The 26,211-nt window shown below is 44.6% G+C and overlaps 2 protein-coding genes across 2 annotated transcripts in view; one reads left to right on the top strand and one right to left on the bottom strand.

The window, feature by feature from the left end:
• Positions 1-24,464, bottom strand: LOC306927325 (receptor expression-enhancing protein 6-like; the record flags this gene model as incomplete). Its single annotated transcript, XM_079507038.1, has 5 exons — positions 1-215; positions 2,410-2,578; positions 3,950-4,088; positions 6,510-6,603; positions 24,332-24,464. The coding sequence occupies 5 exons, from the start codon at positions 24,462-24,464 to the stop codon at positions 1-3; spliced, it is 750 nt and encodes a 249-aa protein (XP_079363164.1).
• Positions 24,463-26,211, top strand: part of LOC306927324 (tetraspanin-33-like) — a gene marked incomplete at both ends in the record, with an annotated part of 14,340 nt that continues 12,591 nt past the window's right edge. Inside the window, one exon of the mRNA XM_079507037.1 lies at positions 24,463-24,498. Coding sequence (XP_079363163.1) covers positions 24,463-24,498 — 36 coding nt within the window. The remainder of the gene's footprint in view (positions 24,499-26,211) is intronic.

Genomic DNA, 26,211 nt, shown 5'->3' with positions numbered 1-26,211 from the left:
CTAAGGGTAGTGGGGGGGTCCCTGGGTACATACTGGTTTCTCCTCCTGGGGGTCCGGGGCCACTTTGGACTTGTTGGGTCTGGGTTTGGAGGGAGGGGTCGGCGTCAGGACCTCCCCCTCAGGCTCCGGTAAGCTCCTCCCCCCAGACGATGGTCCCGCCTCCACCTGGGGAGGAGTCTGAGGAGGGGAGCGGTTCCTTATGAGGGAGCATAGGACTGGAGGAGAGGAGACAAGGAAGGAAGAAAGAAAGAAAGAAAGAAGATAATTTCAGTCTGAAGTTGAATATACAGAAAGAAAGTTGAAATGAAATATGTAGAGATACATGTGACTAAATTTGACAGAGGGACTGCCATTGGATTTTTTAGAACGTTTTTTCATGTCATGTGAAAGCAGGGAATCGTAGCTTCAAATTTACATTTTGGTTGTTCAGTTTGACCCACCAGTTTTGGAGATATGGCTTATAGAGTAATGTCTTGCAGAGAAACAGCGAGTTGAGAAAACAGGCTTGAAAAGGTTCACTTCTGTGGACTCTAACATTACACCTAGCTACATGTTTAAGCATTTATTTCATATTTACATGTCTTCTGTGGTCTCTAACATTACACCTAGCTACATGTTTAAGCATTTATTTCATATTTACATGTCTTCTGTGGACTCTAACATTACACCTAGCTACATGTTTAAGCATTTATTTCATATTTACATGTCTTCTGTGGACTCTAACATTACACCTAGCTACATGTTTAAGCATTTATTTCATATTTACATGTCTTCTGTGGTCTCTAACATTACACCTAGCTACATGTTTAAGCATTTATTTCATATTTACATGTCTTCTGTGGACTCTAACATTACACCTAGCTACATGTTTAAGCATTTATTTCATATTTACATGTCTTCTGTGGTCTCTAACATTACACCTAGCTACATGTTTAAGCATTTATTTCATATTTACATGTCAATTTCAGTTCTGACACTTATTTCAGACATGCTCTAGTATGTGACTCTAAGAGTCTGCCTGTGATATTAACTCATTTTGGAAAAAAAAGGTTTTTCTCCTCTGGTGAAAAGCTGGAGTTTGTGCGATGGCACGATATGGAGAGATACAGGGTTTCTGCCCTACAGGGACGATATGGAGAGATACAGGGTTTCTGCCCTACAGGGACGATATGGAGAGATACAGGGTTTCTGCCCTACAGGGACGATATGGAGAGATACAGGGTATCTGCCCTACATGGACGATATGGAGAGATACAGGGTTTCTGCCCTACAGGGATGATATGGAGAGATACAGGGTTTCTGCCCTACAGGGACGATATGGAGAGATACAGGGTTTCTGCCCTACAGGGACGATATGGAGAGATACAGGGTTTCTGCCCTACAGGGACGATATGGAGAGATACAGGGTTTCTGCCCTACAGGGGCGATATGGAGAGATACAGGGTTTCTGCCCTACAGGGACGATATGGAGAGATACAGGGTTTCTGCCCTACAGGGACGATATGGAGAGATACAAGGTATCTGCCCTACATGGACGATATGGAGAGATACAGGGTATCTGCCCTACAGGGACGATATGGAGAGATACAGGGTTTCTGCCCTACAGGGACGATATGGAGAGATACAGGGTTTCTGCCCTACAGGGACGATATGGAGAGATACAGGGTTTCTGCCCTACAGGGATGATATGCTGCCCCTGGGGAGGTTAGGGTTAGGGTGAGGGTTTGAGGTAGGTCGTTCAGACCAATGCTCCGTCGGACCAAACACATGAACCCTGCAGAGACAGCTAAGCTAAGCTAACAACACAGTGTGGAGGGCATGCAGAGATAGCTAACTAAGCTAAGCTAACAACACAGTGTGGACCGCACTGTGCCCATAGATTATCTTACAGGTTCTCGAGAATACCATAGAGTCCAGTACCTTCTCTGGTGACCGTCTCTTATAGGATAATAATGTGTAATAATGGATTGCATTTCTATTGCGCTTTTCTATGTGCTCTATGTGCTCAGAGCGCTTTACAACGGTTCATTCATTCATTCATACGTTGGGAGGTGAAGCGGCGAACAGTCGACGCCAGCGTTCTCACTTCCCACATTCACACACCGACGGTGGCGAGCTCACACCGACCGACTCAATGGAGGCAACGTAGGGTTCAGTGTCTTGCCCAATAAGGACACTTCCACATGTGGACAGGAGGAGGAGCCGGGATTCGAACCGCCGACCCAGGGATCATTGGACGACCCGCTCTACCTCCTGAGCCACAGCCGGCCCTCTACAGTCCAGCACCTTCTCTGGTGACCGTGTCGGCAGCGTCCATGGCCTTGGGTTAGGGGTCAGGGTTTAGGGTCTAGGGGTTAAAGGTCAGTTAGGGGTCAGGGTTTAGGGTCTAGGGGTCAGAGGTCAGAGTACCTTCTCTGGTGACGGTCTCGGCAGCATCCATGGCCTTGCCGCTGATGTCGCTGACCAGGTGGTCCATGGTGGACTCGTGACGCAGGAAGATGGGACGCACCACGCGGTTGTACAGGATCTGAGAGCCGTTCCACGCCACGGGAGCCATGCACCACAGGAGGAAGAGACACTGTGGAGAAACATCTGGATGAAACATCTGGATGGAGAAACATCTGGATGAAACTGGAGCCATGCACCACAGGAAGAACAAGCACTGTGTGGAGAAACATCTGGATGAAACATCTGGAGCCATGCACCACAGGAGGAAGAGACCCTGTGGAGAAACATCTGGATGAAACATCTGGAGCCATGCACCACAGGAAGAACAAGCACTGTGTGGAGAAACATCTGGATGAAACATCTGGAGCCATGCACCACAGGAAGAAGAGACACTGTGGAGAAACATCTGGATTAAACATCTGGATGAAACATCTGGAGCCATGCACCACAGGAAGAGACCCTGTGGAGAAACATCTGAGAAGCCGTTTCACGACACAGAGGTCGAAGCACCTTAACAGGCCCACACTGACAATCACATGTTTTCACATTTGTTTTTTGTTTGTTTGTTTGTTTATTTAAGTTAATGAAAAAAGGAGGATGGCAGCCATTTCAATTCATGGTCATAACAGAATCCTATTATCATTTCATGGTCATCATTCATAGGATTATTTTCACTGATTCATGGAAAGCCCAAGAAGGCTGCGGTTTTAATTAAAGCGACAGTAGATCTGACAGTGTAGTAGAAAGAAGATCTATAGACCATGTCTACCTTAAAGGAGTAGTAGAAAGTAGATCTATAGACCATGCGTACATTAAAGGAGTAGTAGAAAGGGAACCAGATGATATATAGATCAGGTGTTTACCTTAAAGGTATATTCAGTGATTTCACTTAATTCAAATATCACTTATTTTTTCTTATTTTTTGGATAATCCTCCCTACTATAAAGTGTGCTGACCATATAAGGAGTTCCTCCCTGTCCCCAGTGGCCCCTGGGGTCAAAAAAACCCTAATTTCGGTTTGGGCTTTGGGTGGCAAAGCCTTCATCCAATCAGGATGAGAGGGGCCTTCCTCCAATCATGATCGAGTGGGGCGGGCATTGGTGCACGTGCTGTTGGTCTGTTGTACTTCCCCCACTGTAGAGCGTGTGCATGTGCACATCTTGTTACCGGGTGGACCGGGTTTTTTTTCCAAATCACTGAATGCTCCTTTAAAGAAGTAGTAGAAAGTAGATCTATAGACCATGCGTACCTTAAAGGCGTAGTAGAAAGTAGATCTATAGACCATGCGTACCTTAAAGGCGTAGTAGAAAGTAGATCTATAGACCATGCGTACCTTAAAGGCGTAGTAGAAAGTAGATCTATAGACCATGCGTACCTTAAAGGCGTAGTAGAAAGTAGATCTATAGACCATGCGTACCTTAAAGCCGTAGTAGAAAGTAGATCTATAGACCATGCGTACCTTAAAGGCGTAGTAGAAAGTAGATCTATAGACCATGCGTACCTTAAAGGCGTAGTAGAAAGGGAACCAGAACAGGAAGATGTCAGAGAAGAACTCGGCGATGCTGAAGATTCCGTAGACGACCCAGTAGGTCAACCATTTGGTGTCATCCTCCTTAGACTCACTCTCTATGGCTTTGATCCTACAACACACACACACACACACACACACACACACACACACACACACACACACACACACACACACACACACACACACACACACACACACACACACACACACACACACACACCACACACAATCTTGTTTCAATATTTTACCGGTCTTTCCACAATAGTACAATAGTCTTTCACTTTTCCCCTGCTGTTTGGTGCCCCCCGTTTGGTGAAATATTTCGTATCGTAATTTTTCGACCGCGGGCGAGATCATGGATTTGCACAATGCCACGCCAGACTTCCTGGTCCTTCATTGGCACCCCCAGTTCCTGTTTACTGATGTCCCTAGTGATGACATCAGGGAACGACAGCTTTCTACCTCTGGTCTACTTTGAGGCAGGACTCCAGAGAAGAAGGGAAGATATAACGTCATTGTCAGCTCTGTAGCAGTGGCTGGCAAGCTGTGTTCTTCTGGATCGGACTAGTGAAGAAACACAGGGAAGGTTGCCGTATATTAGATTAGTCGATGGGTGGACTAGTGTAGAAACACGGGGAAGGTTGCCGTATATTAGATTAGTCGATCGGTGGACTAGTGTAGAAACACAGGGAAGGTTGCCGTATATTAGATTAGTCGATGGGTGGCTCTTCCCAGACAGATTCTTAACGTGTAAAGGTTTTGGAACCACGGTGCTCTCCTTTCTAAACAGAACAGTAGAGTCTCTGTCCCGTACACACAATGCTCTGTTTGTTTTACTGTAGCGCACGCCCCAGAGGGGTGGAGTTCACCACATCCGCACACTTCAGACTATGTCAATAAAGTACAAGGAAGTCACTGACACTGTACTCACTGTACTGCACTGTAATAGAGGAACACACACTCACTGTATCCATCCATCCATATCCATCCATCCATCCATCCATCCGTCCACCCACACATTCATTCATAAATCCATCCATCCATCCATCCGTCCGTCCGTCCGTCCGTCCGTCCGTCCGTCCGTCCGTCCATCCATCCATCCATCCATCCATCCATCCATCCATCCATCCTTCCGTCCATCCGTCCATCCATCCATCCATCCTTCCATCCATCCATCCATCCTTCCGTCCATCCATCCATCCATCCATCCATCCATTCATCCTTCCGTCCATCCATCCATCCATCCATCCATCCATCCATCCATCCATTCATCCTTCCGTCCGTCCATCCATCCATCCATCCATCCATCCAGCCATCCATCCATCCATCCATCCGTCCACCCACACATTCATTCATTAATCCACTCCCCTGCTTTTTTATAACGATTTTTTTATGTCGAAATGTTACTTTGACTGAAAAAAACAGTTTTCTTTGTGTAAAATAATGTTTTCTACTTTCCCCATGTGCCACCATGTGCTAACTAACTTCACAGCCAGGTGTAAATGATGGATGCTTATTAGATTTAAGGTCACATGGCAACACCGTTTTAAACATGTTACTCAGCATGTTGGTATTTCTGTCCTTTTCTCCGAGTATAACTTCACATTCAAATCATCTCAAATTCTGACTAGTGGTGGACATGTTCGTCAAGTAGCACGGGCATATAAAACCAGTACACAAACACAAAAACACTCAGTAATTGGGTCTTCAAAATAATCAAGATAAGAACATAAACCGGTGTGTAAACATCTAATCAAACGTGTGAGATGAAGAATAAACTCACACCTTAATTTGAGGAAGTTTCAAATTATTGGTCACCCCTAACCCGAACACTTACGAATTTAATTATGTTGATCTCATGACCACATATATTGTGTTTTCTAAAACGGGTAGCCCTGATACTTGATTCTGATTGGCTGGTTTCTGAGTAGACCCGTTGTAAATCACACGATAATCCACACCTTATTCAAATCACTTTATATCATTCCCAGCTGCGTTATACATTGATCACGCTGCTCTGTAGCTGAACTGGGGAACGCTCATAGGGAACGCTCATATGAGTGAGTGTGAATGTGTGGCTCCGGCCGGCCTCGTAAAAACATCAAGCGCCTCCTATTCCTATTCCCCCGTCAACAGAGACTGGCCGAGTAAAAACAAGGAAGTGTGGCTCGCTCTGGTGGGCGCAAAGCGGCGCAAAGTGCAGCTACTTTTATAAATTAGGAATAGTTTTATGAGGTTAATATTGCTATACGTTTGTAACCGTTTTAGAACAGCAATAAGCCACAAGAGGTCTCAGCTCACCAGGTAATGTCTGACGCTACGCGTCGTGTCTCACTACGCCTCTCAACCATTATAAAATACCCGGTAAGCTGACACCTCTTGTGGCGTATTATTGCTTTAATATCCCACTACACATTCACAGCTTATTGCTTTAATATCACATTCCAACCTATACAACAAGCATCATGATCATTTCACACGTTTGGTCAAAGCTAGCGAAGCATGTTTAGTTTATTTGTCGTTTACTTACGAGAAATACGCAGGATAAACAAATCCAATCAGGTTGCAGAGCAGAGACGCACCGTATCCATAGACCAGGTATAATGCTGTCAGAGACACCGCACCTGGAAATATATATGAAATATATATGAAATATATTAACTATAATGCTGTCAGAGACACCGCACCTGGAAATATATATGAAATATATATGAAATATATTAACTATAATGCTGTCAGTGACACCGCACCTGGAAATATATATGAAATATATATGAAATATATTAACTATAATGCTGTCAGTGACACCGCACCTGGAAATATATATGAAATATATATGAAATATATTAACTATAATGCTGTCAGTGACACCGCACCTGGAAATATATATGAAATATATATGAAATATATTAACTATAATGCTGTCAGTGACACCGCACCTGGAAATATATATTAAATATATATGAAATATATTAACTATAATGCTGTCAGTGACACCGCACCTGGAAATATATATGAAATATATTAACTATAATGCTGTCAGTGACACCGCACCTGGAAATATATATGAAATATATTAACTATAATGCTGTCAGTGACACCGCAGCCTGGAAATATATATGAAATATATTAACTATAATGCTGTCAGTGACACCGCACCTGGAAATATATATGAAATATATATGAAACATATTAACTATAATGCTGTCAGTGACACCGCACCTGGAAATATATATGAAATATATTAACTATAATGCTGTCAGTGACACCGCACCTGGAAATATATATAAAATATATATGAAATATATTAACTATAATGCTGTCAGTGACACTGCACCTGGAAATATATATGAAATATATTAACTATAATGCTGTCAGTGACACCGCACCTGGAAATATATATGAAATATATATGAAATATATTAACTATAATGCTGTCAGTGACACCGCACCTGGAAATATATATGAAATATATTAACTATAATGCTGTCAGTGACACCGCACCTGGAAATATATATGAAATATATTAACTATAATGCTGTCAGTGACACCGCACCTGGAAATATATATGAAATATATATGAAATATATTAACTATAATGCTGTCAGTGACACCGCACCTGGAAATATATATGAAATATATTAACTATAATGCTGTCAGTGACACCGCACCTGGAAATATATATGAAATATATTAACTACAATGCTGTCAGTGACACCGCACCTGGAAATATATATGAAATATTTTAACTATAATGCTGTCAGTGACACCGCACCTGGAAATATATATGAAATATATTAACTATAATGCTGTCAGTGACACCGCACCTGGAAATATATATGAAATATATTAACTATAATGCTGTCAGTGACACCGCACCTGGAAATATATATGAAATATATTAACTATAATGCTGTCAGTGACACCGCACCTGGAAATATATATGAAATATATTAACTATAATGCTGTCAGTGACACCGCACCTGGAAATATATATGAAATATATGAACTATAATGCTGTCAGTGACACCGCACCTGGAAATATATATGAAATATATTAACTATAATGCTGTCAGTGACACCGCACCTGGAAATATATATGAAATATATTAACTATAATGCTGTCAGTGACACCGCACCTGGAAATATATATGAAATATATTAACTATAATGCTGTCAGTGACACCGCACCTGGAAATATATATGAAATATATGAACTATAATGCTGTCAGTGACACCGCACCTGGAAATATATATGAAATATATTAACTATAATGCTGTCAGTGACACCGCACCTGGAAATATATATGAAATATATTAACTATAATGCTGTCAGTGACACCGCACCTGGAAATATATATGAAATATCATGCTGTCAGTGACACCGCACCTGGAAATATATATGAAATATATTAAATATAATGCTGTCAGTGACACCGCACCTGGAAATATATATGAAATATCATGTTAATATAATAAATATAATCAAAGTCAAAGTTACGATTTGTCACATACGTTACCGCAGTGAAATTTGTTCTCTGCATTTGACCCATCTCTTGGAGCGCTGAGCCGCAGCCAAGGAGCGGTGAGCTGCAGCGTGCGCCGCGCTCGGGAATCATTTGATTAGTAGATTTGACCCCCAATCCCTTTGATGCTGAGTGCCAAGCAGGGAGGCATTGGGTCCCATTTTTACAGTCTTTGGTATGACCCGGCCGGGGATCGAACCCCGACCTCCCAGTTTCAGGACGGACACTCTAACCACAGGGCCACTGTCTGGTATAATCGGGTCAGTGACACCGCAACTGGAACTATATGAAATATATTTTTTAATATAATAAATATAATATGGTTAGTGACGCCGCACCTGTAAACATACAGTAGGCCTATGAACATTATATGAATCCATATACACCAGTGGCCCATGATTTATTCAGCATTTGAGCCACGGACCACCATGTGATGACATTTAGCCTCTCAGACCCATTTGAGCCACGGACCACCATGTGATGACATTTAGCCTCTCAGACCCATTTGAGCCACGGACCACCATGTGATGACATTTAGCCTCTCAGACCCATTTGAGCCACGGACCACCATGTGATGACATTTAGCCTCTCAGACCCATCTGAGCCACGGACCACCATGTGATGACATTTAGCCTCTCAGACCCATTTGAGCCACGGACCACCATGTGATGACATTTAGCCTCTCAGACCCATTTGAGCCACGGACCACCATGTGATGACATTTAGCCTCTCAGACCCATCTGAGCCACGGACCACCATGTGATGACATTTAGCCTCTCAGACCCATCTGAGCCACGGACCACCATGTGATGACATTTAGCCTCTCAGACCCATTTGAGCCACGGACCACCATGTGATGACATTTAGCCTCTCAGACCCATCTGAGCCACGGACCACCATGTGATGACATTTAGCCTCTCAGACCCATCTGATCCACGGACCACCATGTGATGACATTTAGCCTCTCAGACCCATCTGATCCACGGACCACCATTTGATGATATTTAGCCTCTCGGACCCATCTGAGCCACGGACCACCATCTGATGACATTTAGCCTCTCAGACCCATCTGAGCCACGGACCACCATGTGATGACATTTAGCCTCTCAGACCCATTTGAGCCACGGACCACCATTTGATGACATTTAGCCTCTCAGACCCATTTGAGCCACGGACCACCATGTGATGACATTTAGCCTCTCAGACCCATCTGAGCCACGGACCACCATTTGATGATATTTAGCCTCTCGGACCCATCTGAGCCACGGACCACCATCTGATGACATTTAGCCTCTCAGACCCATCTGAGCCACGGGCCACCATGTGATGACATTTAGCCTCTCAGACCCATTTGAGCCACGGACCACCATGTGATGACATTTAGCCTCTCGGACCCATAAGAGCCACGGACCACCATGTGATGACATTTAGCCTCTCAGACCCATCTGAGCCACGGACCACCATGTGATGACATTTAGCCTCTCAGACCCATCTGATCCACGGACCACCATGTGATGACATTTAGCCTCTCAGCCAAAACTCGATAACAATTCTTCTACGTTCTCTAATGGTGTAGCCTTATTGTAAATTAAGTAATGCAGATTGTTTAACTCTCTTTTACACTCTCAAGAGTTAAACATCTTAAAGGGTCCATTTGGAAGAGAATATAAACATTATCAACAATATATTTGATTGATTGATTGAAGTATTCATTAACAGTTTGCAGAATTACAGTACATTTCAAGCACAACTCAATACAAAGACTGTTAACTGTGAGTGGATGACACCATAAAGCATTACACTTGTTTACAAGAGGGTCCTCAAAACGGTTAGAGACGTACAAATATACACATATATTTTTTTCACTGTGGGAGATTACGGACTAAAGTTCCACTGTCATCGGGTTATTATTATTTGTGTTGTTGTCGTAAGAAGAGTCTTCGGTACGTCATTCATTCCAGTTAGGAATAAAGAGGTGTGAGACAATCACATTCTCTCCCTTTGACCTGAAGACAGTGACATGTGTCACTGGAATAAACGTCCCCGGCTCTCTAGGGTCCATCTGTCTCCATACATGTGATATTCCAACCATAATCCCTAAAAACCTGCCCTCTAAAAAAAATCCCCCCGCAAGCAAGGACACACACACACACACACACACACACACACACACACACACACACACACACACACACACACACACACACACACACACACACACACACACACACACACACACACACACACACACACACACACACACACACACACACACATACCTTTGATGACTCTGCGAGTTGCATGGAGCTGAGTGACGGAGGAGTCAGGGGTGTGTGTGTTCATTCTACAGCTGATAAACTCTACTGTCTGCCTCCAGACCACATGTAGTGGAACCCACTGCACCAGGCACTAGTGACATCACACTGTGTGTGTGTGTGTGTGTGTGTGTGTGTGTGTGTGTGTGCGTGCGTGCGTGCGTGCGTGCGTGCGTGCGTGCGTGCGTGCGTGCGTGCGTGCGTGCGTGCGTGCGTTCATAGAACTGTCACGGTTTTCATTCACAATCACACGCTAGAGCAGTGATTCACAAACGTTTTCATGTCAAGGACCCCCTAAATTGACACTAATTAACCCTTGGACCCCCATTTGGGACCCCCATAAGAGAAGGTTTTTACTGCTCTATCAGTTATTCTCAACCCGTTTAATTTCAAGGAACACCCAGTTTGACATGCATTAGTCTACGGACCCCCATTTAATGGCATTTCTATCTCTGGGACCCCCAATTTATAAATTGTAAAATCAATGTTAATTTAACTCTGAGAGTGTACAAATGGAACCACGGGTCCATTTGGTTCCATCTTAGAGTTAGACCCATAAGGGTCCATTTGGTTCCAAACATAATAAATCAACTGGGAGCTGACCAGTACAACCACAGTCTGATACTGTTGTACTGACCACTAGTACAACCACAGTCTGACACTGTTGTACTGACCAGTACAACCACAGTCTGACACTGTTGTACTGACCAGTACAACCACAGTGACACTGTTGTACTGACCAGTACAACCACAGTCTGATACTGTTGTACTGACCACTAGTACAACCACAGTCTGATACTGTTGTACTGACCGGTACAACCAAAGTCTGATACTGTTGTACTGACCAGTACAACCACAGTCTGATACTGTTGTACTGACCACTAGTACAACCACAGTCTGATACTGTTGTACTGACCGGTACAACCACAGTCTGATACTGTTGTACTGACCACTAGTACAACCACAGTCTGATACTGTTGTACTGACCGGTACAACCACAGTCTGATACTGTTGTACTGACCAGTACAACCACAGTCTGATACTGTTGTACTGACCAGTACAACCACAGTCTGATACTGTTGTACTGACCACTAGTACAACCACAGTCTGATACTGTTGTACTGACCGGTACAACCACAGTCTGATACTGTTGTACTGACCAGTACAAAGTCTGATACTGTTGTACTGACCAGTACAAAGTCTGATACTGTTGTACCCTCTCACTAACCACTGCTAAGACCTCCTTCTACCACACCAACATCCAATCCTGCACTTCTAACCCAAGGAAACTCTTCTCCACTTTCTCCTCCCTCCTTAAACCCCCTCCCCCCACTCAACCCTCATCCCTCACCGCGGAGGCCTTTGCCTTTGTCGCTCTGGATTAAGAGCGTCTGCTAAATGCCTAAATTGTAAATTGTAAATTGATACTGTTGTACTGACCAGTACAAAGTCTGATACTGTTGTACTGACCAGTACAACCACAGTCTGATACTGTTGTACTGACCAGTACAACCACAGTCTGATACTGTTGTACTGACCAGTACAAAGTCTGATACTGTTGTACTGACCAGTACAAAGTCTGATACTGTTGTACCCTCTCACTAACCACTGCTAAGACCTCCTTCTACCACACCAACATCCAATCCTGCACTTCTAACCCAAGGAAACTCTTCTCCACTTTCTCCTCCCTCCTTAAACCCCCTCCCCCCACTCAACCCTCATCCCTCACCGCGGAGGCCTTTGCCACCTACTTCGAAAAGAAGGTTGATGATATCAGTAGCTCCTTTACCCCCTCCGCCATAAAGAAGCACTCGACTCAACCAATGCTAACCATAACATACCATGCATGTCCTCCTTCTCTCCTCTATCCCCAGACGAGGTCCTGAAACTAGTCACATCCACTAGACCTACCACCTGTCCTCTCGACCCCGCCCCGTCTCCAATCTTCCAGACCATCACACCTGACCTGCTCCCCTTCATCACCTCCATCATCAACACCTCAGTAACCTCAGGCTGCGTCCCATCTGCCTTCAAGTCAGCCAGGGTATCACCACTCCTCAAAAAAACAACTCTTGACCCCTCAGATGACAAGAACTACAGACCGGTATCACTCCTTTCCTTTCTTTCCAAAACGCTTGAACGTGTTGTCTCTAACCAGCTTTATCTCCATCTCTCACAGAACAACCTGCTGGATCCCAACCAGTCAGGATTCAAGAAGGCACACTCCACGGAAACTGCAGTCCTCGCAGGCACAGAAGCACTACATGCTGCCCAGGCTGCTTCCCACTCTGCAGTCCTGATTCTCCTAGACGTATCGGCGGCATTTGACACAGTGAACCACCAGCTGCTCCTAGACACCCTAGCTGATCTAGGCATCGGCGGGACGGCGCTGAAGTGGTTCTCCTCCTACCTCTCTGACCGGACTTACCAGGTTTCTTGGAAAGGTTTGCTATCACCCCCCCGCACCCTCCAAACTGGGGTCCCACAGGGATCTGTACTTGGTCCCCTCCTCTTCTCACTGTACACTAAATCCCTTGGCACCATCATCTCTGCTCACAATATATCCTATCACTGCTATGCCGATGACACACAACTGTTTCTATCCTTCCCCCCTCTGCCACCCAGGTAGAAGAGCGCATCACTGCATGCCTGGCTGACATCTCACAGTGGATGTCTTCCAACCACCTCAAGCTGAACCCAGACAAGACTGAGCTTCTGTTCTTCCCAGCTAAGTCCTGCCCTATGCGGGAGCTAACTACCTCCGTAGACAACGCCCTGGTAAAGTCTGTCCCGACAGCCAGGAACCTTGGTGTTGTCCTGGACAGTCAGCTCTCGTTCAAAACACACATCACAGCTGTCACTCGATCCTGTAGGTTTACATACGACGAATTAGACCGTTCCTCACCCAGGAGTCAGCCCAGCTCCTAATTCAGACAACAGTCTTGTCAAAACTTGACTATTGTAACTCCCTCCTTACTGGCCTACCGGCATGTGCACTTAAGCCCCTCCAACTGATCCAAAATGCCGCAGCCCGCTTGGTCTTCAACCAGCCAAAATTCTCACACGTCTCCCCCCTTCTCCGCTCCCTCCATTGGCTCCCAGTCGCTGCCCGCACAGAATACAAAACTCTGATGCTGGCATTCAAAGCAACCAAAGGCATGGCTCCCCCATATCTCACAAGTATGATCGTACCTTACAAACCCACCCGCGCACTCAGATCAGCCAACACAGGGAAGCTGGAGCTACCTTCACTAAAAACGCCGGGACAACGCTCCACACGTCCCAAACTCTTCTCCCTTCTGGCTCCAAAACTATGGAATGCACTTCCCATCACAGTCAGAACTGCAGTCTCACTCCCAATCTTCCGCCGTAGTCTGAAAACCCACCTCTTCAGACTCCACCATGGCCCGTAGCACTTGCCCTAGCCTAGCCCCTTAGATAGCACATTATGTAGACTTAGATAGTATTTTAAACAGACTTATAGCTTGTTACGTAGACAGCTCTAGAATTGCATTTTCTGTAGTCATAGCACTTTATAGTACACATGTATAATATATTATATAGTATAGTATGTATAGTTTACAAAGATACTCCACTGTTACGTTCTTAGTTTACGCATGATTCATGATAACTACTTTTTATATATGTGATGTATGCCATGCTTTTGTTATTGCTTAAATGTAAGTCGCTCTTACATAAAAATGTTACCGAGAAGCATCGTTGGGTCTTACAGGGATAATTATCCCTGTAAGACCCAACGATGCTTCTCGGTAACATTTTAATTTTAATGAATCACTTAATTTTTTTTTGCTATTCTTTTTTCACCTAAACATCATCATTGATGTTCATTGTTTAGTCTTGCAATGCCATTGGTCATGATATTTGCATATAAATACCCCCCACCTTTCATCTTTAACCCTGATAAAAGTAACTAAAATGCATGTAATACATTATGTGTGTGATCATTAGAATGTCTAGAACATGTATCATGCATTATTGTGAAAGATATCCACCGAATGTAAATTATTAATTTATTATTATTATTCTAATAATTATTATAAATGTGCATAACATTTTCATTAAACTTTTTTTTTTAACATAAGTCCTAGTAGTACAAAGTAGTAGTAAGGTTGAAATCTCTTTTTAACATAAGTCCTAGTAGTACAAAGTAGTAGTAAGGTTGAAATCTCTTTTTAACATAAGTCCTAGTAGTACAAAGTAGTAGTAAGGTTGAAATCTCTTTTTAACATAAGTCCTAGTAGTACAAAGTAGTAGTAAAGGTTGAAATCTCTTTTAACATAAGTCCTAGTAGTACAAAGTAGTAGTAAGGTTGAAATCTCTTTTAACATAAGTCCTAGTAGTACAAAGTAGTAGTAAGGTTGAAATCTCTTTTTAACATAAGTCCTAGTAGTACAAAGTAGTAGTAAGGTTGAAATCTCTTTTTAACATAAGTCCTAGTAGTACAAAGTAGTAGTAAAGGTTGAAATCTCTTTTAACATAAGTCCTAGTAGTACAAAGTAGTAGTAAGGTTGAAATCTCTTTTAACATAAGTCCTAGTAGTACAAAGTAGTAGTAAGGTTGAAATCTCTTTTTAACATAAGTCCTAGTAGTACAAAGTAGTAGTAAGGTTGAAATCTCTTTTTAACATAAGTCCTAGTAGTACAAAGTAGTAGTAAGGTTGAAATCTCTTTTTAACATAAGTCCTAGTAGTACAAAGTAGTAGTAAGGTTGAAATCTCTTTTAACATAAGTCCTAGTAGTACAAAGTAGTAGTAAGGTTGAAATCTCTTTTTAACATAAGTCCTAGTAGTACAAAGTAGTAGTAAGGTTGAAATCTCTTTTAACATAAGTCCTAGTAGTACAAAGTAGTAGTAAGGTTGAAATCTCTTTTTTGCAAGTAGAAATGTATCCGGGTCTTACAGGGTTTGATATATTGTTCTTGTTTATGTTTTTATTTTATTTATTCTGCTCTGTAAAGCACTTTGGGCTGCATTTATGTATGAAAGGTGCTATATAAATAAAGTTTATTATTATTATTATTATTATTATTATAAAAGTTAACATGATTCACCATTTCTGTAGACTATTGGGGTTTAAGTTTTCATTCATTAGATCATTTCTGTAGACTATTCGGGTTTAAGTTTTCATTCATTAGAACAAAACTTCCATTTAACAAACATAATATATTATTATACTGGAGACTAATGGAGGAAGACGTGCAAAAAAATGCAATTCTGAGGTCAATGACCCCTCAAGGTCACCAGAGGTCAGTCAATGACTCCTCAAGGTCACCAGAGGTCAGTCACAAAGTGGTTCCACGTCTGAAATCAAACCTCGGGGTGTGTAGATGATATGCTGAAAGTTTAGTCATAAAATGCACATTTGGTTTGGTGATCTGCCGCACTGTTTGCCAGCCACAAAGTGGACTCACTCACGCCTCCTCTTCCTCCCCGCTGCGATATCGGGGAGGAAGCGAGAGTGAATCCACGTTATAATAATATGGCCAACACCAGACTGGAGGCTTAATGGGGCCTGAAGGACCGGAGCGTTCAAACCTGAACTCTCCCTCCAGCAGCTCGCTGAGTACAGGATGATGATGATGATGATGATGATGATGATGATGATGATTTAAACGGATTAAAATGTTTGTCCGGAATAAAGTCGGGCAATATAGTCTGGCAACCACACTAATGAATACTTACTATAGTGTGGTCGTCTCTGGACACCACACTAATGAAGGTGAAATGTGTGTTCAGTGGAGCGCATATCTCCACCAGGCCGGATGGAACTCCATATTTGGACATAAGTCTGATGTCATCAAGATGACGTCGTTACTTGTAGGTCTGTACCAATATATAAGTGGTGGTGTGAGCAATGTGACTTCATTCTGTTACAGAGCAACGCTTGAGAAGTCCAGATTTTCCAGCCTTGTCTTTGTGTGTAAAATGTGGAGGTGGACCGTGAAACTGAACGGACCAGGAGGAGATTATGCAGCAGTGACCGTCGGACACAAGGTGTACGCGATCGTAGGGAGCAACAGTAACGGGAACAACAGTGACGTCTTAAACAGTGTCTTTGTGCTGGAAGAAGTTTTCTCCTGTGACAACTGGAAGAGAACGTCTCCATGAGGTTCCATTCGTGCGTGAGGGCCACACAGCTGTGCTGATTGAAGATACCGTCTGGGGAGGGTGGACTAACCAAGGTTACTGCAACGTGCTTTATGCATTTGATGTCGACGCCGACAGATGGCAAAACATAGCACTGTAACAGCATGCCTTAATGTTATCGATGACATCAGGGCAGCTGTGGGTAACAAATCTTTTTGTGCTGCCTTATTCATAGATTTGAGCAAAGCTTTCGATACTGTGGATCCTAAAGTACTGCTCAAGGTCCTTTCTAATGCTGGTTTTTATCACAATGTGTTAGGATGGTTCAAAAACTACTTAGATGGTCGCACACAGTGTGTTAAATTTGGCGACACAGTTTCTGCTTCCATCACCCTCGAGAAAGGAGTCCCCCAAGGCTCCATTCTTGGTCCACTGCTTTTTCTTTTATATGTCAATCATATTTGTAGCCAATCTAATTGGCTTGCATGTGATACTTGCATTGCAAGTATCACATGTATGCTGACGATACAATTCTGTATTCTTGTGCCCCTTTACTTGAAGTGGCAGTGTCTCCTTGCAGCACAAACTGGTAGATAGCAAACTGTTACTCAACGGCCAAAAAACCAAGGCCATGCTTTTTGCTCCAAACAGCACTGTCATTAGTCCCCCAAACATCATCACTTTGGATGGATTAACCATCGAATGGGTGATGCTTTACAAGTATCTTGGGATTTGGTTGGACAACAAGCTAAACTTCAATCATCACATTGATGCATTGGCCAAGAAGCTAAAATTCACTTTGAGCTTCTTCTATAGAATGAAGTCCTGTTTTTCTTCTGCCTCACGAAAAAGGCTGGTCACTGGCCTTTTCATGTCGCAACTTGATTACGGCGATGTTGTTTACCGTTTCGCCTGTTCCTCTGCTTTGGGCAGACTTGATCCCCTTTTTCATGCTGCTTTGAGATTCATTACCAGCTCCACCTATAGGACACACCATTGTACCCTGTACTCCTTAGTAGGGTGGTCCTCCTTAGCATCTCACAGGCAGCTGCTACACTGGTACACTTTTATCTACAAAGTCATTCTTGGTAATTATCCTTCTTACATTAGTTCTAAATTCGAATGTCGTACCCAACACCAAATCTGAGGCAGGGAAAAAAAACGTTTTTTGGGCCCTGGGCGTTGAACGATCTACAGACCAGATTAAAATTGGCTTCCTTGATCCCCCTAGTGACTTTTAAGAGGCTTGCCTCTGGCACACTCTCCAGCCATTGCTCCTGCTTTGATGAGTAGCAATTGCGGTGTTCTTAGTTTTATATTAGCTTAGTAGTTTTTTTTGAAGTATTGTTCTTACTAGTCTCTTTTAGTCTGTACTTGGTTTAGTGGATAGCTATTTAGACTCTCTCCGAGTCTCCCTGGTAGTAGGTTTTTGGTATTACGGATGTCATATGTTTGTCTTGTCATGTCCTGTATTTGTTGTTACTGGCAGAGCTGTGTAACATTTATTTGCCTCTTCTCTTGGCCAGTGCGCACTTGTAAAAGAGACTATGGTCTCAATGTGATTTTACTGGTTAAATAAAGGTTAAATACATTTACACCACAGGTTTCTGGGACTGTTCCAAAGGAGAGGTACGGCCACTCAGCCTGTGTGTTGGGGAAGGTCATGTATATTCATGGAGGATTAACCCAGACTGGACTCACTAATGACATCTACAAGTTGGACACCACCACGATGGTCTGGACTTTAATTAACACCAGAGGAACTCCACCACCTGCTTCATACGGTCACTCTGCTACCATCATCGGGACAAAGATGTTTGTATTTGGAGGCTGGATGAGGGGTCAGTACTACAACACCATCAGAGTGTTTGACACAGAGAACAACCTCTGGCTGGACACACCTTCTACACAGCTTCTTCCAGAAGGACGCAGTCGTCATTCAGCCTTTACCTACAATGGAGAACTGTACATATTTGGTGGCTGGAACGGTGACCAGGACTTCAAGGTTGGGCCCGTCTCCGATGTCTAGGATGTGCTGTTGCATGATGGGAGATCGAATAATCCTTTCTGGAGGATACAAATACATTCCAGTGGATGGAACATCCAAATTCAAATCCTCTGCTGACCTGTATGTCTTAGACTTCAGTCCTAGCCTCACCTAGCCAGACACTTGTTCCCTAACTCCTAGACACTTGGTTCCTAACTCCTAGACACTTGGTCCCTAACTCCTAGACCCTTGGACCCTAACTAACACTTTCAGTTGGGATGAAAAAGATAACTTTGTAAAACTTTCCAGAAAAAAACGTGATAAAAAGCATAAACTAAAAAATATATACCGGTATATAAAAAAATCACACCCGTGTGAACTGAGTGGTGTAAGGTCTTATATAGACTGATCAGCTGTGGTCTGACGTAATGTCTGACGTAATACCATGCTCATCTTTTGGTACGAACAGACGGACAGACAGACAGACACGTAAACTAACAAAGCCAGTTGTAGGAGTGGTTTACACCACTCAAAAATAAATAGGACAAAGTGTTATATGTTATATATAATTATCTGGAAATTGATCCGTCCAGTCAGAGAGTTTGTCCGATGCCATCAGCCAATCACCAGGCTCAGTACGATGCGTTCAGCCAATCACCAGGCTCTGTCCGATGCCGGCAGCCAATCACGAGGCTCAGTCACAATTATCGCCTGATTGAAGTTATTTCCCCACATTGTGTCAACGCTCTGTGACCTTTGACCCTGACACCCTTTTTTTGGGCGTTTACAAAACATAATAATTAGCTATGTTGTTGTCACAGCACTGGATCGCCCATCTTAGACCGCCGTCTCCATAATAATCCATTCTATCCGTTTCTTCGCCTGTATCTCCTATTCCTCGTCCCAGATGGCATTTTTGGTCAAAACAACGTTTCTTTGACGGCACAGAGCCGACGATGTGGATTCATCTTGTAAACAAGGCCTGTCCAGGCTCCGTTGAGCTTACTAGGATAATACTACTTCAGTAGACTGGAAATGTGGCTTTTCAAAATAAGAGCTCAAATGGGAAAAATGCTGGTGTGAATTAGATCCTAATCTTCCAATTAATGCTAGCGCTGTTTGAGTATTTTTTCCACCACTGTACTGGTCGTGTCTCTTTAACAACAGACAGACAGACAGACCTATTTGTTCGTCATCAGTGTTTCAATAAGGCTTTTCTAGTCAAACACGTTAACACAACATGTGCGCACACGCACACACACACACACACACACACACACACACACACACACACACACACACACACACACACACAGATCGGGAAGTGATTGGTCGGGTGCAGTACTTAGTTTAGACAGTTTTAGGTTTAGACTAGTCATTGGTTAGACCAGTCATTAGTCCTAAAACTACAACCTATCTCAAACCCTCACCCTAAACCTAACCTCCCACGGGGCAGCACACCTAAACCTAACCTTAACCCATGTCTAACCAATGACTAGTCTAAACTAAGTATGCACCCCGATTGGTCATCACTCACCCAACACCGCTGAAGTGCCCTTGAGGAAGGCACTGAACCCCCCACTGCTCCAGTAGAGCTGCTTAGTGGCCGACAGTATGAAGGGCCTTCAGGAAGGCACTGAACCCCCCACTGCTCCAGTAGAGCTGCTTAGTGGCCGACAGTATGAAGGGCCTTCAGGAAGGCCCTGAACCCCCCACTGCTCCAGTAGAGCTGCTTAGTGGCCGACAGTATGAAGGGCCTTGAGGAAGGCACTGAACCCCCCACTGCTCCAGTAGAGCTGCTTAGTGGCCGACAGTATGAAGGGCCTTGAGGAAGGCACTGAACCCCCCACTGCTCCAGTAGAGCTGCTTAGTGGCCGACAGTATGAAGGGCCTTGAGGAAGGCACTGAACCCCCCACTGCTCCAGTAGAGCTGCTTAGTGGCCGACAGTATGAAGGGCCTTAGGAAGGCACTGAACCCCCCACTGCTCCAGTAGAGCTGCTTAGTGGCCGACAGTATGAAGGGCCTTGCAAACGTGAAGCGATATAACGCTCATTTTCAGTGAGACCTGCGTTTTTGCGCAGGCGTATTTAACGTGAGCGCGGTCCCGTGAATTTGTTGCACGCGTGCTCGTTTCATTCACACGCCCCCCGGGGGGTTCACCAGACCTGGATTCTGTTTAGCTTTCTTTTTTTTTACGCTTGCGTTGTTCGCGCCCATCTAGAGCAGACCTGGAGGAGACCTCCAAATTGCACTTAAGTAAATGGTAAATGGTGCATTTATATAGTGCCTTTATCCAAGGCGCTTTACATAGTGCATTACATTCACCCATTCACACACACATTAATTCATACAGCGGTTACCATCCGGAAGCTCTACCCCTGAACCACCGCCACCCAGTCCCGTTTGAAAGACCCTCAAAACTGTGGTTGTACCGGTCAGTACAACAGTATCAGACTGTGGTTGTACCGGTCAGTACAACAGTATCAGACTGTGGTTGTACTGGTCAGTACAACAGTATCAGACTGTGGTTGTACCGGTCAGTACAACAGTACAACAGTATCAGACTGTGGTTGTACTGGTCAGTACAACAGTATCAGACTGTGGTTGTACTGGTCAGTACAACAGTATCAGACTGTGGTTGTACTGGTCAGTACAACAGTATCAGACTGTGGTTGTACCGGTCAGTACAACAGTACAACAGTATCAGACTGTGGTTGTACTGGTCAGTACAACAGTATCAGACTGTGGTTGTACCGGTCAGTACAACAGTATCAGACTGTGGTTGTACCGGTCAGTACAACAGTATCAGACTGTGGTTGTACCGGTCAGTACAACAGTATCAGACTGTGGTTGTACCGGTCAGTACAACAGTATCAGACTGTGGTTGTACCGGTCAGTACAACAGTATCAGACTGTGGTTGTACCGGTCAGTACAACAGTATCAGACTGTGGTTGTACCGGTCAGTACAACAGTATCAGACTGTGGTTGTACCGGTCAGTACAACAGTATCAGACTGTGGTTGTACCGGTCAGTACAACAGTATCAGACTGTGGTTGTACCGGTCAGTACAACAGTATCAGACTGTGGTTGTACCGGTCAGTACAACAGTATCAGACTGTGGTTGTACCGGTCAGTACAACAGTATCAGACTGTGGTTGTACCGGTCAGTACAACAGTATCAGACTGTGGTTGTACCGGTCAGTACAACAGTATCAGACTGTGGTTGTACCGGTCAGTACAACAGTATCAGACTGTGGTTGTACCGGTCAGTACAACAGTATCAGACTGTGGTTGTACTGGTCAGTACAACAGTATCAGACTGTGGTTGTACCGGTCAGTATTAGACTGTGGTTGTACCGGTCAGTACAACAGTATCAGACTGTGGTTGTACCGGTCAGTACAACAGTATCAGACTGTGGTTGTACCGGTCAGTACAACAGTATCAGACTGTGGTTGTACCGGTCAGTACAACAGTATCAGACTGTGGTTGTACCGGTCAGTACAACAGTATCAGACTGTGGTTGTACCGGTCAGTACAACAGTATCAGACTGTGGTTGTACCGGTCAGTACAACAGTATCAGACTGTGGTTGTACCGGTCAGTACAACAGTATCAGACTGTGGTTGTACCGGTCAGTACAACAGTATCAGACTGTGGTTGTACCGGTCAGTACAACAGTATCAGACTGTGGTTGTACCGGTCAGTACAACAGTATCAGACTGTGGTTGTACCGGTCAGTACAACAGTATCAGACTGTGGTTGTACCGGTCAGTACAACAGTATCAGACTGTGGTTGTACCGGTCAGTACAACAGTATCAGACTGTGGTTGTACCGGTCAGTACAACAGTATCAGACTGTGGTTGTACCGGTCAGTACAACAGTATCAGACTGTGGTTGTACCGGTCAGTACAACAGTATCAGACTGTGGTTGTACCGGTCAGTACAACAGTATCAGACTGTGGTTGTACCGGTCAGTACAACAGTATCAGACTGTGGTTGTACCGGTCAGTACAACAGTATCAGACTGTGGTTGTACCGGTCAGTACAACAGTATCAGACTGTGGTTGTACCGGTCAGTACAACAGTATCAGACTGTGGTTGTACTGGTCAGCTCCCAGGTTTTAATGTGTGTGTCTGTCTGTGTGTCTCTATGTGCAGGGCGTTGCTGAAAATGAGCACGTGTGCTCAGCTACTACCCTGGGTAAATAAAGGAAAAACAAATACCTCCAAATTGCACTTAAGTAAATGGTGCATTTATATAGCGCCTTTATCCAAGGCGCTTTACATAGTGCATTACATTCACCCATTCACACACACATTAATTCATACAGCGATTGTGGCAGAAGCCATGCAAGGTACCAACCAGCACATTGGGAGCAATTTGGGGTTCAGTGTCTTGCCCAAGGACACTTCGATATGTAGACAGGACAGGAGGAGGAGCCGGGATTGGAACCGCCGACCCATGGATCATTGGACGACCTGCTCTACCTCCTGTACTTAGTTACTTTGCACCAGTACTCAGCAGTAGGCTAGTAGAGATGGACAAACAGGGTGAGACTCTACAACAACATCAGGGGTTAATTATTCACAGACTATTTTGACTTGAGAGCTACTTTCAGAATGACCATGAAGCTCAACTAGATCTACCATGAACCCCCAAAAACAATATTATTATCCCATGGCTGAAAATAGTTTATAAATGTACCTGAGGGGCCTTTGGAATGTAATCAATGGAATGTAATCAATGGAATGGAATCAATGGAATGGAATGTCAGCGGCGCTTGGAATGGGAGATGGTATAGAACCAATTTTGACCTGAGATCAGATTCTAAAAATGTCTTCTACATCCTGACAGTTTTCTGAAAAAGCTATGTTTCTATGTCAGTCGTTCCCTCGATTTTTCAAAAATAGCAGACCTACCAGCTCGTAGCGCGCCACTCAGTATATAACATTGAAATGCTACTGATGTGTGTGCACAGTCAGCAACACTCTGGAGAGAACACAGTGTTGCGTTGTGGGTTTGAACCGACAGGACCTTTTTTGATGTGGCAAAAATGTTTTTCGTTGTTATGATGAATTGAACAAGGTGGACCCTCTTGTAAACAAGTGTAATGCTTTATGGTGTCGTCCACTCACAGTTAACAGTCTTTGTATTGAGTTGTGCTTGAATTGTACTGTATTTCTGCAAACTGTTACTTCACACACACACACACACACACACACACACACACACACACACACACGCACGCACGCACGCACGCACGCACACACACACACACACACACACACACACACACACACACACACACACACACACACACACACACACACACACACACACACACACACACACACACACACACACACAGCAGATCAGATGTAATAATCAGGCCACAGTATGCTTCTCCTCCTCACCTACAACGATGATCTTCTTGCGGACCCCCGTGGACTCCTCCAGCTTCCCCAGGAGGTCGGTCACCACGTTCTTCTCGCTCAGGAAGCGTTCCGCTCGGTCTCTGATCTTCTGGAGGATGTCCGACAGGCCCATGTTGGAGGAGGAGGAGGAGGAGGAGGTGGAGGAGGTCGGAGACACCGAGGGAGACGAAGACATATGTGTTACTGACTGACACACTACTGAACCTGATGACTACACAGCAGGCCTGGACCGGTGGAGTCTAATCCGCTTTGTTAGGGAGAGAGAGAGAGGGGAGGGGAGGGGAGGGGACAGAGAGAGAGAGAGAGATAGAGGAGGGGAGGGGAGGGGAGGGGACAGAGAGAGAGAGAGAGAGGAGGGGAGGGGACAGAGAGAGAGAGAGAGAGAGAGAGGGGAGGGGAGGGGAGGGGACAGAGAGAGAGAGAGAGAGAGAGAGGGGAGGGGAGGGGAGGGGACAGAGAGAGAGAGAGAGAGGAGGGGAGGGGACAGAGAGAGAGAGAGAGAGAGAGAGAGAAAGAGAGAGAGAGAGAGAGAGGGGAGGGGAGGGGACAGAGAGAGAGAGAGAGGAGGGGAGGGGACAGAGAGAGAGAGAGAGAGAGAGAGAGAGAGAGAGGAGGGAGGGGGGTGTGGAGGGGACAGAGAGAGAGAGAGAGAGAGGGGGGGGGGGGAGGGAGGAGAGAGAGAGAGAGAGAGAGAGAGAGAGAGAGAGAGAGAGAGGGGGGAGGGAGGAGAGAGAGGGGGGGGAGGGAGGAGAGAGAGAGAGAGAGAGAGAGGGGGAGGGAGGAGAGAGAGAGAGAGAGGGGGGGGAGGGAGGAGAGAGAGAGAGAGTAAAGAGGTGATTAAGGATGTGGGGTGAGTGACAGGGGAGCCGTCCAATCAGACGAGGGGACAGATTAGCGACACTGGGTCTCATGACTGGCTCAGGTAAACAGGATGACATGCCTGGTGGTGACACAGTGCACGCGTGCGTGCGTGCGTGCGCGCACGCACGCACGCACGCACGCACGCACGCACGCACGCACGCACGCACGCACGCACGCACGCACGCACGCACGCACGCACGCACGCACGCACGCACGCACGCACGCACGCACGCACGCACGCACGCACACACACACACACACACACACACACACACACACACACACACACACACACACACACACACACACACACACACACACATCACACACACACACCAAAGTGACACAGTATGTTGAACTAGTGACATCATTGTTTGTCACCATGTCAAAACCATCTTATAAATCAGCTCTCTATCAAGGTTCCATTAGAAATCACACCTGTGTGAAGTGAGCGGTGTTATAGTTACTGTACTGTATTGTAGTGCACTGTGTGCTCTCTACTGTACTGTACTCTGTGCCACTTGACTCTGTGCTGCACTCTGCTGGCCACTTTAGGTGGTGCAGCTTTCTGTGCTTGGACATAGTGTTTTTTATGAACTAGTTCCGTTCATCATTCGAAATGTTGAACTAAAGTTCATGGTTCCAAAACATGAACTATTATAGTTCTTTTTCGTTCTTTTTTAATTTTGTATTATTATTGGGCCAATAGCCATATAAAACCGCAGACTTTATTCCTTATTGGAAATGAAGTCCTGAAGGGATGAATACAGTGACAACTTTTACAATATCTCCATTACCAGTATCCACATTAATTCCTTATAATGTTTACATTTTCGGAAAAAATAGCTCTTTTGCAATGTGAAATGCCACCGAATTCTTAATCCTTTTCCTTGTCTTTATTATGGGCACACTTGTGGAAGCTGCATGCTTTTATTGTGAAGGCAAAAGTTCTCACAGCCTGCATATCCCCACCTGAAAATATGTTGTTCCCCAGAAGC

This window comes from Electrona antarctica, assembly GCF_951216825.1.
Source record: "Electrona antarctica genome assembly, chromosome: 7".
Classification (NCBI taxonomy): domain Eukaryota; kingdom Metazoa; phylum Chordata; class Actinopteri; order Myctophiformes; family Myctophidae; genus Electrona; species Electrona antarctica.
This window is presented reverse-complemented; position numbering and strand designations above follow the sequence as displayed.